Consider the following 16,155-nt stretch of genomic DNA (forward strand, 5'->3'; position numbering starts at 1 on the left):
ATAAAGATCGACCCTTCTAGCAACATGATCAAGATAGCGAATCGAAAACTGGTAGATGTTAAGCGATGGAGAAGCTGAGGATCAGCTATAATATCCCAGAGATTTCTCACATTACAGATCTCGTGGTATTTAAAATAACAAGATTATCGAGAGTTGATCACACGAGTAATCAATCGAACACACTGAACGAAAAGCAGAGTTATGATGGTAAGAACACTTAGATAGATATAAGCTGTAGTGAAAGATATATTAAGCCCAGATATACATATTATGAATTGAGTATTGTGAATATCAGCCCCTCGAATATTGTTGCGAAATGCTCCTCTCTATCTTCTGTTACTGCTAATAGCCCAATCTCCATGCAAATCTCGAATAGTCCATATTTATGCTTATAACACTACGATTCCCTTACCTGAATAGTAAATAATCATGTCTTGGATTTCAAGAAATATTTCTTCGTCCCTCCGTGAACTTCGTCTTGGCTCGACAAATCAGATGCGGCTAAATCTTCATGATTGGCTTTTTGAATGGCGGTTTGAATGGTAAAGTTTTTGTTCTCTTTCTGGCAGAGCCTGGCAAAGTCCCCAAAGTAGAACTGGCCTGCCGCGTAAGACGACTTAAACTTTTTTCTGACCTAGGCGTGGGTCGATACGACAGCTGTAAGAACTTGGGCGACATGCTCGGGGCAGATGCCTTGCTCTCCGTAGCCTCGGTGTTTGGCTGGGCATAAGTTGGATTCGCAATGCTCTTAAAGTGATCGGGATGGAAGCGACCTGGAGTTGTCTTGCTTCTAGACATAGGTGTTTTGTGTTCTTCTAGTGCCTGAGAAGCTCGGCAAAAGTAAGTTTCGTCCGGAATCTCATCTGGTATGAATGAAAGTTGAGAAGAATGAAGCGACTGCTCATGGCTGGCGGGAGGTGGTGCGTCTAGTATGAATTTTTCGAACTCATCGGGTGTATTGGATACTTGCGATTCCCCAAGCTCAGGAGAAATTTCGCGAACTGCAATCAATCGTGCTTCTGGCATCTGAGGTGCCACAATTTGAGTCTCTGGAATTTCAGGGCTAGGTGGCGTAGAAGGTCTATCAATCGTAAGGACTAGCGGTCTACTCCGAAATGTTGTCCGTCTACGTGTAATCAAGCTGATGGACTGCCTCTTGACGATCGCTGAAATCGGGCTTGAACTATCAAAGATGTCCTCTTGCGTCTCGTTCATAACCTCGCTTGACTTTGGCATTCGAATGCTCCAATCATCCGCTTCTGGTGTTTTTGATACTTGTGTGCTAATCTGCCGACTCATGACAATTGATGGCTGTGATACCTGGCTGTTCTTGTTACCTTCAGTTCTTGTCGTTTGTGATTCTTGCACTATCAACTCGTCAATCGGAGAAATTTCCCTGTTCCTAACCAAGCCTTCTGAGACAAACACCCCGGTGATTTCTTCTTCTCCACCCATTGGCTTGTCGAGCATTGAACCTTTTTCAGAAGCATAGACGTCATCTCTGTCGTCATTCTTTTCGTTACTCTGTTGATTTTCTTCGCTTGATTCGTCTTCATTAGGGGAGATATTCCCGTCAAATAGTTCATCTGATTGTTTTCCATGGACTCCCAGCACATCGAAGCTTTCTCCGCTCTCTGCCCTCTTTTCATTTTCATCTTCGTCTTCGTCTTCGGCTTCGTCTTCTTCTTCGTTGCCCATCTCTTCATCACTGTCGTCACCAGATACGTCGCTTTCTTCCATCTCGTCGTCATCACTTAAAATACTGATGATGCTTCGTTCCGATTCATTGTCAGATGACACATCCTCCTCGCTATCTTCGTCGTGACACCTCTTCAAGCGAACTGCGTCCATATCGCGCAAAATTGCGAAGTCTAAAGAATTTTCTCTTCTCTTGACCTCGAAGGATTCTTCGGATTTCTCAGAGTCCAGAGAAGATATTCTGACACGACGATCGCACTCGACTCTTTCGTCAAAGGTTACTCTTCGACATCCTCTTCCAGTGGGCGGCGGCGGGGAATTAGTTTCTGCAACCGGAATCATTTCACCGCTAAAAAGATACTTATGCATTGGTTGATCATCCTGATTGGTATCGCACTCTTCATGACTTTGGCTATCCTGGTCATCTTGTTGATTTTCGCCCGTTTTACTTGCTTGAGACCCCGGTTCAATCATTACCGATGCACCAAGTGTATCTTTCTTCTTTATACGCCTCTCAGTCTTTTTCGCTGGGACTGTCCTTTCAGCTTGGCCATTCAGCTCATCGACTAGCCCGTAGACCTTTTCGCGAACCAACTCTAATTGTGCTACTCGGGTAGTCAGTCCCCACACGCTAATGCAAACACGCTTTTGCTTGGGTAGCGGCATACATCGTCCGGTGGGGTTTGCTTCAGCTCCCACGAAACCATCAGAATGAGACGAGCTCACCTCATGGCGATTGCCGGATTCTTCCCAAGGGAATGTGTCGTAGCGATTTGGGAACCGAAAGGCTCTGTTATCAATCTTTCCAAAGGCGCCATGGTATGTCTGTAACACCTTTTTCTCGCCCTTTGTCCGCCCAACACTCTGTATAATTTTGAGGGCATTCGAAGAGTCTTGAGAGATTGGATCATCTAGGATTTCGGTTGAAGGTTCCACTGTACTCTAATCAATATTATACCACACACTTAGTGAAACTTTGACCATACCACTTTCACTATCTTTCTCACTAAAGTCAGCCACTCTTTCAGATACCAGGTGTAACTCATCCACCGGAAGTCTTCGAGATCTCTTATTCACCCTTCTCTTTTGCTTTTTCTTTGGGCTTGGACGGTCACTCTTTCGAGATGTATGGTTTATGGGTGCATCCTCTGAGTCGCTAGGGCCAGGCGTACAACCAGATGAATGAGTAGCATCACGCAATCCAAGAATGTCGATCTCAAAGTCATCGAGATCACTGCAGTTATTGTCCTTTGTGTGTGAGCCCATAATTGCTCCTCGAGCCTGCCGCGGAGCACCAAATGAGAAACTGGTGTCCCTGACCTCAGGATTGCTTAGATGCTGTGAATTGAATGTGCGCGAAGTTGCTCGGATGAGTTCTTCAAGACTGGTCGATTCTTGACTGCCAACGGATGTTTTATCGTTCAGAGGGTCAGAGTATTTGGAAATTGTATTTGATTCGGCTGGGCAGCCACATCCACGAGAAGATAAGGTTGCCTTTTCATCGTCTGTCTTTCCGTGGGACGATGTGCTTGATGGGTCTTCAACAGGAAGTGAAGTAGCGAGTTTAGACGCGGTGCGTCGCTCCCTCCGCAACCTTTTGCGCTTTGCGATTGTTCCCAAGAACCTTTTGGGCAATGTTTCAACCAGTTGCTTCGAACGCGAAACATTCTCATGGGGGGAAGGATGCAGAGTGCCAGTAGATTTTGGAACCCCTTGAACAACTTTGTCGTTATCCGCTGCTACAGATGTTTCTTTACCTTTATTTATTATAGCTTCACCAGTTAGAATTTCCGGTGCTTGCACGATCGGGGTTGACTTTGATGTGGCCGCTGCTTCTTCATCACTAGCAATGATTTCACTTTTGGAAATGCGAGAATTGAGAGCTTTAGGCGCCCCAAGATGTCTTCTCAAAGGATTAAATCTAGTCATTTGAGGAGTTTTCTGCAACACTTGCTCCAATTGAGCGGTGGTCATACCACCTGCAAGAGGTGAAACGATAGAATTTCGCGATGCGCTTGCAGGTGTTTCTGGTTGTGCCATGGCACGATTGTGGTCATATGAAAGAATCTTTTGATGATTAATTGCCACTATAGGCAGAAATGATGGTGAGTATAATTATGATCATGTTTTTACATCTTGGATATAGTGAGAGAGATAGAAGAGTGTTCAAGATTTGAAAGCTAGAATTCAAAGAGATAGCGGAAAAAATGCACCCACCTAGCACCTAGGGCAGGCACGATGGTGGTACTTCCCAATTAGGACCTTTCTTTCCGTTTCACCAACTGAGAAGGAACGAACCAACATCCACCTACCCCATCAACATATGAATCTCAAGAACTGATTGAAACCCATGGTCAAATTAATTTGATTTTGCCTATCAGAACACAATGATGGTACGAGGAAGAAACGACACCGCGTTTACTCCCAGAAAGTCGTCGTGGCTTCTAGTGCTGTAATATCTACTTTGAAAAATATTCTTTTTACTTGGTAGTGATCCAGCAAAAGTTTCCACAGGTCTTCAAGGTCATCCGAAAATCCAGTGCCCCTGCCATGAACGCCCCTCGACTAATAAACAGGAGATGAAATAGAAAACAATATACAACCCATGTCCAGCGTGATCACTTTAAAATGCACCAAATACGTATGGAATCATTGCACTACGATTTATGTTAGTACTGCGTCGCACCAAGTATAAATTTAATGAAATGGGGAGGGGGCTTACCCAATTGCCAAAGTTGCACTCAGACCAATTAAAGCCCGGGTCTTGACTCTCTCCTTCTTCAAGTCGGCCGCCACCTTAACTTTCTTGGCTGGGCCCACATCCAAAGCTTCTTCCTCTTCGTCATCTTCCTCATACTCTTCCGCCTTTCTCTTCGAGCGAGTTGGAATTCCGGCGTCTTGCTTGACAGCAGCCTCTACCATTTCTTTCGCCTTAGCAATCATAGCCTCCGTATCCTCTGGAAGGGGGAGGTCTGGTGTGCCAGCTGGCATCTCAACCTGAACATGAGTGTGAGTGGTCTCGATGTCGCCATTAACTTCAACATCAGTATCAACCTTGACTCTGACCTTTGGCTCCGAGATTTCTTCGTTTGATTCATCCGTGATTGGTTCCTCAATTTGCGTCTTAACCTCCTTAACTTCCTGAACAGCTTGAACTTCCTTAACCTGCTCCTCGACTTGCTCCTGAATTGGCTGGGAAGCTGTGGAGTCTGTAGAATCTCCTTTCCCCTCGGCCTCAACTACTTCGTTTTCCAGGACTTTTTCGAGTACGTTATTGGTAGCAGCTGCAACAGGTTCCAAACTTGCTAGTCTAGCACTTGGTTTGCGTGCCCTTGCGATCTTGCGCGGAGATGAAGTTGCATACTTGCTGGGTGATGCGGATCGACGAGGGCGGCCACTTTTGGTAGTTGGTGCAGCTAATGCCTCAGGAGCAGAGATTTGAGGGGCCTCATCTAATTGTAGCTTTGGTGCGGGAATTGGAGGGAGATCTGTGAAGTCAAACTTTGGAGGGGGCGCAATTGATTTCGGTGTTTGATCTTTGGTTGGGTTAACTTCAATTGGCGCATTGTCAAGCAGAGCTTTGATCCAGGGCAGGATCTGGTACTCCTCTGCAAGCTCAAGTGCATGATGGGGAGGAATCCAAACATTCCCTGCGGTCTCATCTACAGAGGTCGTTGGCAAGCTCTTGATATATCGGCGTTCCATCTCCTCTTCTGCAGTCTCCGAGTAGGGAAAGGTAGCCTTGAACATTCCGGTTGCGCTGATGAAGCCGTCGTTGCTACGGCGCATCAAGAAATACGAGGCGGGCGAAGGCTTGAAAATGCCGCTGTGGATGCCCTTGGGCAGCGGAGCACGTAAGTGTGCATAATCGAAAGTTCCCAAGTTCTTGGGCTGGGTAGAATTCGATTTGTTGAGTTGACCAGTCTTCACAGCCAGATCTGTCTGACCCAATCTTCTTCTGGCGACCAAAGTTTCATCTGCGAAAATTGTTAGCTCTGGTTCTCAACCACGTACGCGACTGGCGCATCGCCTCACAAGCTGGGATTTCGGAGGTCATCAAAGGATTGACCTTTGCGGGTAAGTGTCGCGAGGCAGGCATTGCGATAGCAACTGGCTCAATGATAATACGCTAGAAAGGATGCGGATAGAGGACTGTCGGATGGAATATTAGATTGAATAAATCTAAAGGTTTCGTTAAGAAGATTTCGGAGAAACTGTAATTCTGTTTCGTGGTTACGCGATTAGCAAACATTTTTGTTGATCTTTTGATTCAAATTGATACAACAATGGGAGTATAAAAAGAGGGAACGTACATGAAAAACACTTAACACGATCAACGCCTTCTTGATGTAGATGTTGCGCGTTGGGCGTTGAAGGAAGGAGGATCCGGTGTGAAGAAGAAGCTTTGATCTTGTTCGCGACGGGACACGGAAGGAAAGAAAGGTTATCGAAGAAAATTGATTGGAGTTGCCCGCCAAAAATCGTAGTAGATATACCTAATTAAGTACGCGATGTAAAATGTGCGCCTTAATAAATCGGAGTAACCCCAGACTGATTGATTCAACAACGAGCAGGAAGCAATGCAAGATGATGAATTTGTGATTGTGAATGCAAACGTGAATGGATGAATTATGATCAAGGATTAATTGTAAGTGGAGGGAGGCGGTGGTATAAAAGTAAAAAGAATACAAAGTCAGTGTGGGAGATTCTGCGATCCCTGAGGGCTTTGGGACATTTTGACAAGTCGACAAGAGGATTGGTGGTTTTCTGACCGTGCAAAGTGGATTTGCTGGGGTGGGGGAGGAGGAATGATCAGAGAGATATGTACGAGCATGTATGTATGTATATATGTATATGTACGGTGTATGTACGTTGCAACATTGTATCCATAGTCGGAGCTTTCATCCTTTCTTCCATATGCGGTCTTGTAGATGAATGACAGACATAAAAGACCCTCGCACCGTAACATTCTCCAAAGCTACCTAGGTATAAGGTGTATGGATGTAGTGTGTACATTTACAATTCACTACACCAAGATGCATGGTGAGTTGGACAGAATAATAATGATACCTAAGTATCTGGAATACATCTACATAAGTACGAAGAATAAAAAGCTTTCTATTGACTTATATACTCTCGAGCTACTGTATCTAGGAGGTCGTAGGTCGTAGGTCGTAGGTCGTAGGTAGTATGCAGTATTCTTGTACGGCAATTTGATGTGAATGTATTACAGTTCCAACTACCTAGACACTGGTATTAGATATGTATTGAAAGCTACCGTTACCTAGCTATACCTAGGCAGCTATATCTGTTGCTCATCCGATCACAACCAGGTATAAAGTTCGTGTTATGGTTCGATTGACTTATTATTACCATCATTATTATATTATCATTATACCAAGGGAGAGCTACCTAGTATCTATCTGGCTTGATCTCAACCATGGAAAAGGGGACAATGGGGACGGGGAGAGAGCTTCTGGAACCAGTCCAGTACTTATGTTTGGTTGAGTAATTAATTGATTGGACGGGGATGCCCCTTTTATGGTGAATATTAATATATCGTATCACATGACATGATTTCACCGTCCTTGTTATATTTATTACCTGGAAACATTCGCAAATCAATAAAAGCTATTGTCTCCCATCCATTTCTTTCAAAAGATATCTCCAATCCAATCTTTCATCAACACGCTCTTCTTCCTTCCACATAACAATCTCGAAAGTAACATACCCTCCTCACTGTCACGAGATTCTTGCATACTACTGTACCTCCGTGGGTTGGCAAGGATCATAGCTCAAGCCCCACTAAGCTGCATCTCGATTGCCAACGCTGCTGTATCAAAAGTGCAGCATCCACAAACCCAACAGCTTTTAAATTTCTGTGTTTGGACTTCTCCCTACAGATCTTCCTTTTCTTATCAATTCTTCCAAGTAACACCCTACTTACCCTTATAAATCTACTACACGATATCGAAGATGGCGGACCAACAAGAAAATGAGCTCTTGCCCGAGACAACTGATGGATTCAAGGTGGGGGAGAAAAAGACTTTGGATGAGTATTCCAAGATGGGTACGTTTCGAAACCCCTTTTATCCTGTCTTCTTTGTTGCTTTTCAGATCCTGCCATGATCTTCAGCTTCTGTTCAGCTTCTGCTCAGCTTAGCAAATGCTGCTGGGAACGTTCTTGACCTAGTTGGAGTCAAGCCTACCCCTCTAGCTATACCCCGCAGTCGAAGCGGTCTGGAGATAACCATGTGAGAGGATAGAGAGAGATCTCATCTGGAGCAATATTTCTTTTGAAACCTGGCGTCTATTTGATCACGGCAACTCAATTATGTGCAATAGTTTGTACAAGAATTGTTGCAAGTGCTTTTGGGTCGCCACATTGACTATGGGGGTACAAAAACACTATATTTCCACTCTTCATAGCTTTCCCAATCCGACCAAGACAATGGCTAGAAGTCTCCCTTCCGCTTGATTACAATTTATCAGATGATTTAGATTTTGAAGAAAGTACATATATTCAGAAAGTATATTACCGCGTCCATGATCTACACATAATCTACTGTGCAAGCGGGACCCTATTGCTTTCATAATAGCTCATCCCGTAATATGCACCATGGTCATCTAGGTTTTACTGACTCTATATTTCAATGCAGATGCCGAAGATGAGTCTCTTCAACGCTACAAGGAATCCCTTGGACTTGGCGGTGGTGGACAGGACCTTAGTGACCCAACAGATCCACGTGACTGCATTATTCTCACTCTTGAGATGAACTCCGAGGGTCGCCCCCCAGTCAAGCTTGAGCTTTCTACCCCTGATGCTCTCGAGACCTTGAAAGATCATCCTTTCAAGATTAAGGAAGGTTCTAAGTTCAACCTTACTGCTACTTTCAAAGTACAACATAACGTTTTGAGTGGTCTCCAATATGTTCAAGTCATCAAGCGCAAGGGTATCAGAATCGATAAATTGCAAGAGATGATTGTACGTGCTTTCCGCGCATGTCTATATCTACACTATTTTTCACGAACTGACTCTCCAATAGGGAAGTTACGCACCCAACACTGACAAGAACCCCGTCCACACCAAGCGATGTATGTTCAAATTATACATTTTCCAAATTCCCCAAACTAACCAAACACTCTAGTCGCCGATGAGGATGCCCCAAGTGGAATGATGGCCCGAGGTCACTACACCGCAATCTCTACTTTCGTCGATGACGACAAGAAGAAGCATCTTGAATTCGAGTGGTCTTTCGATATCGCCAAGGACTGGTAGATGTACCATCTGCTTCACTTTTGATCTTCTGCTTTTCGCCTAACATATCGCAATCGCTTCTTTTGACACCCATTCCATTCTTGACATTGCATAGCACTCACATGACAAGTTTTCGACATACCTTTGCGCGCATGCGATTTGGACGGTTACCTTTTGGGCGACTATGCTTTTGTGTTGTGGCTAGGAGAACAGTCGATCATTTTCTTCCCTACTTGTTTTTCCTTGCAAATTTATATTTTGGACAGAAAAAAGTTATGGGTGGATAATGAGATAAGTTATGGACGGATGATCAGATGAGTTATGAAACGAAGATGTTTGGTCATATCATGCACATGATCTGGATTGAACGAACGAACGAGATGTCGAGTTGAGAAAGTACCTAAGCATACCATGGTTGTTTGGAGGCATTCTTTCCCTGCAGGCGCGCATACATTATTTTAAATTCAAAAGACTCATTCACTTTTCCTCAAGTATAGAACTTCGTATCTCATTGTATTTCGTATCTAATGTGTTTAAATGGATGGAGAGAGAATCATGTTGCATGACTAGTTCTGCCCTTGCATCCATTCATGGGTATCTTCTCGTATTTCTATGGAAATTTGATTTACAAAAACGCAATTCGTAGGTGTGAAATGACATACATCATATCATGACTACAATCCAGTTTTTTTGGTAGTGCAGTGTCTTGTGTACAATGAAAAGGACATTGCTTAATCTAGCACACAGCGGGTTCTCAAAACATCTGTCTCAGCTGTCCCGGATATAGTTTTTTAACAATTGCCTTCATGATGTCGAATGGAAGGAGTGATCGTTGGTTGAGGAGCAGCGTGTCAAAAGAATGAGATCTAGTGTCTACGTGCCGGCTTCTCCAAATCACAAAAAGTAATCCGGCAGCGTATTACCATCAGCCGTCTTGTCCTGTCCTGCTTGCTGCATTTCCCCCTTGTGTAGATCATTTTCTGGCGCGGCAGCGAATACGTTGAAAAACCTCTCCCCAGTGTCGCTGACTTCTAGGACACTTGCCATATTCCCGCATCGGTAGCAGTAATTGGGCGCACTCCACACGGTACTCAATCGATCGTCGTAGAGAACCTGATAGCCTTCCTGGCAAAGTTGATGGGCTCGCAAGATGTGCGACATCTTGTTTACTTCGAGGAATTTCTTCACAACTTGCGCGCCGAATGTGTAACCAGCACCGCGGGGTGAGAGGGAGAATTCGTCGCGCTCAGGATCGGGGTCGGACCAGACTAAGTCGGCCATAGGCCCTTCGTGGGGGATCTCGCGGAAACGGTCTATGATTTTTATTTGGTCGATAGAGTGTATTGAAGGAGAGAGACCTGCAGATGAATGTCAATATGTGAAGACTTCCAAGTCAAGGAAAGCCAGGTAGCATTTCGACGGGGAGCATACCTCCATGAACACAAAATATTTGATCATTGATGACCACACTCAATGTAAGGAAGTCGAACATATCCGTGAAATGATGCCACACATTTGCATTCCCATATTTCCTGGAGCACTCCGTATAGAAGCCATACGACTGGGTGACACCCCTCGACTCATGATTTCCTCGTATTAAATGAACGCGATGTGGGTATCGTAGTTTAAGACAAACAAGAAGAGAAATTGTTTCGACGCTGAACATGCCTCTATCCACATAATCCCCTAGAGAAAGATCATATATTAGCATTGGGGAAATGTGTGCGGAGGTAGATTGCGGGGCATACCTAGAAACAAGTAGTTTGTATCTGGACAGAACCCCCCGATCTTGAATATTTCTATCAAATCGAAAAATTGGCCGTGGATATCGCCCACTACAGTAACAGGTGCTAACACATGAACCACATTGCTCTCTTGCATAAGCAGTTCCTTCGTTTTCGCACAGATTGCTTCAATAACAGATTCGGCGAGGAGATTTTTCTTATAGAGACTTTCTATACATTGGTCGAGATCGACGGAAGCTATGGAAACATATAAGTAAGACCTCTTGTCAGTCCAGAAGGTTTCGTGGCATTCTTACATGGCAGACCGGGCATATTGCAAAAGGGTTCAGAAGTTAATCACCTCCGATTTGCGCCACCGAAATCTAATATGGAAGGACGACAGTTGATACCACCTGTAATTTTCTGGAGAATAGTATTTTGGCAAAGCAACATGGTCGCTTAAGAAAGTATTCAAGTCATAAGCAAAGATGAAACCGTTGGTTGGTATGGTAGGTGAAGGAAGAATTAAGAAGATTGCTACTTATCAACAAATATATGAAGCGGGCGGGCAACATACGAAATTGATTGATTATCAAGATTACGTTGGTTGTGAATATACCTAGTAGCTACCTATCTACCTTACCACCTTACCTAGGTAGTATTTGCCTGGTATTCCAGGAGTCCAGGTCTGATGAATATTGAGCTTTCAGTCTCAAAGGTTCACCGTAGCTAGTGGAATGAATGAATCGTTTAAATTAGCGTGATCTTTTCATCAGATACCCTTGTCAATACCTACATAGTACCTAGCTGCATAGGAAATTTACTACGGAGGAGGGTAATATCTCTTTTGGCGTCTCTCTCTCTCTCTCTCTCTACTCGCATTTTCATCCAAGGGCAATCAAATATTAGCAGCATCCATTTCCCAAACTTCTTCTCTTTTCCTTCCTGAATTTTCCTCACAACCACAATCACAATTACCACTACGAATCTACCATATTCACTTCAAAATATTGTAATTCTTGCATTTCCTCCAATATCAGTCAATGAATCAATAATATCTCCCCCATATCGACCCTAACCCTTCTTCTACAGATCCTTCTCTCTGTCTCTGTCCCTCTCTCTACCTTCACTCGCAGCGCAGTAGAAGAGACCAAGAAAAAGGAACCCCCAATCATATTCACAATTGCTGGCTGATATTATAACTGGAAACAATACCTAACTATTGACAAAGTTACCTGCTTACCTACTTATTACTCTCTCTGCACTTCTGGGAGGTAAACATTCTTCTTCGCTTCTCTTCAGCTCCAGACACATTCATTTGGTCAGGTCGAGTCAAGTCATGATCAAACTCTAAGGAAGAAAAGGAAAAAAGAAGTCATTGTATTTGTTTTTTTGCTACACTTCTTCTCTATCCATTCCATTTTCAATCGCTTTTGCATGTGGATTTGTTGGGCTGGGAATAGTGACCCTAGCAAGGTACTTAAATAGTACTTCCTTTTGATTTTATTTACTGGGGAGTCCGGGGGGCTACATACATACATACAACAGTTCATCCTTGAATACGGTCCATGTTTTTTTTACAGTACCGTTGCACCACATCATTCTGAACATCTATTTCAATTTCGCGGACAACAAGAAAAACCCTTTTTCTGTCCATCAAAGTCATCGATGCTTTCCATTATCGCAACCACAAGGACCAAGATAACAAGAATTCATTGATAAGCATATCCAACTTCTTAATATTGCTCCTCGTCTTTTCTGTCGCGTCAGATTACTTTGTCTACCTAGGTATCATCGACTTGCTTTCTCGACTCAAGCTCAACCCAGTGTCACGCAAATTCATCTCCCGACCGATTGATGATTTGATAGTAAAATAGGATTCTTTTTGTATAAAGGAGAGTCCGTTATGTTGGGAAATTGGTCTCAGGGTGGTCCTCAAGGACCACCACATAACTACAACAATAATTACTCTGGCCCGCCTCAAAACTACAACAATTCTTACAATGCTCCTGTACCTAATAAGACACCTCGTCTTCCAATATGCTTCACGTGTGGTCAAGAAGGGCATTTCGTCAAGGATTGTCCGAATCAAAATCAAAGTGGTCAAGCGTGAGTGATGATTTGTTTCCATATCTTGATGCTTTCTTCTCGTATCTTTTGCTTTTGCCAAGAGATGGGCTAATAACGACAAGTGCTGTGGTTGCTCCCCAGACAACAAATGTTAATGGATATGGTGCACCGCCCCAACCAAAACAGTGGGCAAACGCTCAAAATGGTCAAACGGGTTCTAAATATGCTCCCTATGCTGGCCCTGGAAATGCTCCAATGTCACGATTCACCGACTCTGGCCAAAATTCTCAATTCAATGGGTCAATGCCATCTGCTCCGAGTCCGCTGTACCAGCAACATTCCACACCAAATCCACAGCCACAGGGCCCTCCACAACAGGCGTATCCTCATCAACAACCCGTTCCCAGTGGAGCTAATTACAACCATCCATCTCAACAGCAACATGGATCTCAAGGCTATCAAGCTCCGTATAATCAACATCCCCAATCTAATTCACCACAACAGTATGGGCCACCAACTCACAGCCAAAATGGTCCACAGTATCCTCCCCCATCAGCCCCACCCACCCCCTTTCAGCCTCAAAACAATGGTTATAATCAAGGTTACAATAGCCGAAGTTCATCAGTACCTCATCAAAGCAACGGCACGCCAAATCATGGGCAGTGGATTGGTTCACCGCCAGCGGCATCTTCCCCTAATGGACCACAACATCAGCAAGGACAATTGCAATCAAATCTTGGCTGTAATCGTGAGTTCAGAAGGTCCCAGTCACAACAATCTCAGCAAAGTGAAAGTCGCATGTGGGCCCAACAAGGGGAAAGCCGGATGGGATCTCAGCAGCCTCAGCAAAGTACAAGTCGGGCGGCATCTCAGAATCCATCAATGGCGTCCCCAGAGTTGAATAAACGCGGGCTGTACATACCTCGATCCAAAAATGCTACACTTACCGCCCCTTCCAAAGCTTCTTCTCAACCCCCCGAGGTACCAATACCTTCAAGGGCCTCAAGTGTGGCAAGTACACCCTATGGCTCGCCTAGCTCAAGAGATAACATATCTGAATGGGATGGCCAACCAGCCGTTTTAAAGGAGGACAGTCACCGGACTGACGAGGAAAAGCAGTTCAATTGGGATTACAAAAAGATCTTCCAAGCTGCAGGCCAAAGACACGAAACTGTTGCACTTGCCCAGCCTTTAGCCAACAGATTTGATATGACTCCAGTCCCTCTCATCGACAAAAAATCAACCATCTCAATTTCTAGGTATGCAAGAAAAGAAAATTTAAAGGAGTATAGACAAAGTGTCAGAAAGACACCGCAATGGCCATACTTACAAGAAGATCCAACTTTCCAAGAGTTAAAGGCTGGGGATGATTCAGTACCCTTTCAAGGACTAGATGCTCTTATGAAATCGAGGCATGGCGATGCACATGTATCTATTGCAACTCGAAAATCCACAGCTGCAAATATACCGCGCAGTGGTAAGCGTAAGCCAAGCCCAACGGATCAAGATGATATCGATGAACAACTGCAAGCTGATATTTCTACTCTGAAAAACAACAAACGTCAAAAGGTTGATGACCAGTCATTCAAATCTGCGGATGGCTTGCCCAGATTCAGTAGTGATAATGCATTGAACAACTCCCCAACTCTTGCTGAAGCGCCAGACGATATTTGGGCTCCTCAGGCGGGAGAGAGTGCCGACCCGACTGAGGCGTTGCTGGCATCTTTGGGTGTTTCCGGTGCTCCGAAACCGGTTGAGCCTGGACCTCCAGTTATGATTCCCATTGAGGATCTCCAGCAGCCTATCTACAGTCCCCAGCAACCTCTTTATGAAAGTCAGCAAACTCCCTACAATTCTCAAAACACCCAACACAACCAACAACCCATTTTCAATGCTCAGCAGCAGCCTCCGTATACTCAACAACCTCCTTTCAATGCTCAACAACCTCCTTTCAATGCTCAACAGCCTTCTTTTAATGCTCATCAACAGCCTCCTTTCAATGCTCAGCAACCGCCATATAATCCTCAATCCCAGCCTCCATACAACCAACAGCCTACTTTCAATGCTCAGCAGCAGCCTTCATATAATCGTCAACCTTCTTTCAATGCTCAACAACCTCCTTACAATCCACACCAAGCTCCTTATAACGCCCAGCAGCCTCCATACAACCAGCAACCACCGTTTAATGCCGAGCAACGTCCTTTCAATGCCCAACAACCTCCTTTTATTGCCCAGCAGCACTCTTTTAGTCTTCAACAGCCTCCTTACAACGTTCAACAGCCTTATAATGCCCAGCGGCATCCTTTCAATGCTAACATGGCAGGTCAACCTTTTAGACAAGACCCAAGCTATGCTAACGCTCGCCCTTCAATTTCCGGACCCCAAGGCTTCAACATACCCCCACCACCACCACCACCAATTGAAGAGGAGCCTATGTTCGACCCTTGGCCAGAACACAATGTTACGACAACACCACCTCCACCTGATCACACGGACAATGATAAGGAAAACGGGAAGAAAGACGACGACGGAAATGCTGCGGTGGATTCTCCTTTGAGTCCCACGTCATTAGAGATCCTTGCGGAAATAAAGAAGGAACCTGCGAAACCACGAAAAATCGTCCGAATAATCAGTGGCAAGAAGGGCAAGGAATCGTCGCGTTTATCTGAGGAAGTCACTCCAAAACTCAAAAGAGCTCCACCAGTGGTCGATGCAGCTTATGGGTAAGATTTAAAGCTTGATATTGTCTACATGTGCTAATATATTATTCCGCAGTCGCCGTTGGTAGCTAAATTCCTATCACACCCCCTTGATAATTGGTGGCTGGTCTTGGTCAGGTAAACCGCATATAGTTTGCAAAAGAGCCTTTTGGATTTAGCAAACCTTCAAGTAGTCGGTTGTCCATCACGGCTCTGTTTATATTCTTTGTACAAATAAAAATTTCATGCATGAGCGGCGTTGTTCGGGTTTTTTGAGATGGAGTTCAGGAATGCCTTTTCAGTTGATGGTTTTCTGTACAATCCTCATTGCGCATACATCAATGCATTTTATGGCATTGCAAGAGCCGATGGAGTGAATGAACCTAAATAACTTATTCTATTTGGAGACTCTTCAGTGGCAATCCGTTTGTTCTGCTCAAGACTACTTGTTGTTCAGAGCGAACGCCAGGTTCAAAAGTCTTGTAGGAGAGCAGGATAATTCAGTAGTATTCAATGCCAAGCTACTTGCTTTGGCTAATAGTAATGCTAGTGGACTTCTTTTTGTCCCTGGCTCTTTATCAAACGATGATCTTTGGATTTAAATTCATTGGTATTACTCTAATGTTGTTGTGACTAAGTATTTCATGCCTGTGTAAGATTTGTTGTAGCAGTAAGCCTCCTAGTGTAAGGCATTTCATCCAGCCAT

At 44.3% G+C, this 16,155-nt stretch overlaps 5 protein-coding genes across 5 annotated transcripts; 2 read left to right on the forward strand and 3 right to left on the reverse strand.

The window, feature by feature from the left end:
- Positions 1–501: 501 nt before the first annotated feature.
- Positions 502–3,738, reverse strand: EAE97_005008 (uncharacterized protein; the record flags this gene model as incomplete). Its single annotated transcript, XM_038875520.1, has 3 exons — positions 502–2,303; positions 2,367–2,633; positions 2,685–3,738. 3 exons carry the CDS (start codon positions 3,736–3,738, stop codon positions 502–504), a joined length of 3,123 nt encoding a protein of 1,040 aa, XP_038733877.1.
- Positions 3,739–4,321: 583 nt separating this feature from the next.
- On the reverse strand, positions 4,322–5,797 carry EAE97_005009 (uncharacterized protein; the record flags this gene model as incomplete). Its single annotated transcript, XM_038875521.1, has 3 exons — positions 4,322–4,355; positions 4,421–5,675; positions 5,734–5,797. 3 exons carry the CDS (start codon positions 5,795–5,797, stop codon positions 4,322–4,324), a joined length of 1,353 nt encoding a protein of 450 aa, XP_038733878.1.
- A 1,877-nt stretch (positions 5,798–7,674) lies between these two features.
- EAE97_005010 (uncharacterized protein) lies at positions 7,675–8,977 on the forward strand (the record flags this gene model as incomplete). The annotated part of the gene is made up of 4 exons (XM_038875522.1): positions 7,675–7,768; positions 8,358–8,683; positions 8,745–8,793; positions 8,847–8,977. The coding sequence occupies 4 exons, from the start codon at positions 7,675–7,677 to the stop codon at positions 8,975–8,977; spliced, it is 600 nt and encodes a 199-aa protein (XP_038733879.1).
- An 873-nt stretch (positions 8,978–9,850) lies between these two features.
- EAE97_005011 (uncharacterized protein) lies at positions 9,851–11,013 on the reverse strand (the record flags this gene model as incomplete). Its single annotated transcript, XM_038875523.1, has 4 exons — positions 9,851–10,314; positions 10,388–10,642; positions 10,705–10,938; positions 10,998–11,013. The coding sequence occupies 4 exons, from the start codon at positions 11,011–11,013 to the stop codon at positions 9,851–9,853; spliced, it is 969 nt and encodes a 322-aa protein (XP_038733880.1).
- A 1,573-nt stretch (positions 11,014–12,586) lies between these two features.
- On the forward strand, positions 12,587–15,538 carry EAE97_005012 (uncharacterized protein; the record flags this gene model as incomplete). Its single annotated transcript, XM_038875524.1, has 3 exons — positions 12,587–12,789; positions 12,873–15,473; positions 15,526–15,538. The coding sequence occupies 3 exons, from the start codon at positions 12,587–12,589 to the stop codon at positions 15,536–15,538; spliced, it is 2,817 nt and encodes a 938-aa protein (XP_038733881.1).
- Positions 15,539–16,155: the final 617 nt, after the last annotated feature.

The sequence above is a fragment of the Botrytis byssoidea genome (assembly GCF_014898295.1).
Source record: "Botrytis byssoidea strain MUCL 94 chromosome Unknown BBYS_008, whole genome shotgun sequence".
NCBI lineage: Eukaryota > Fungi > Ascomycota > Leotiomycetes > Helotiales > Sclerotiniaceae > Botrytis > Botrytis byssoidea.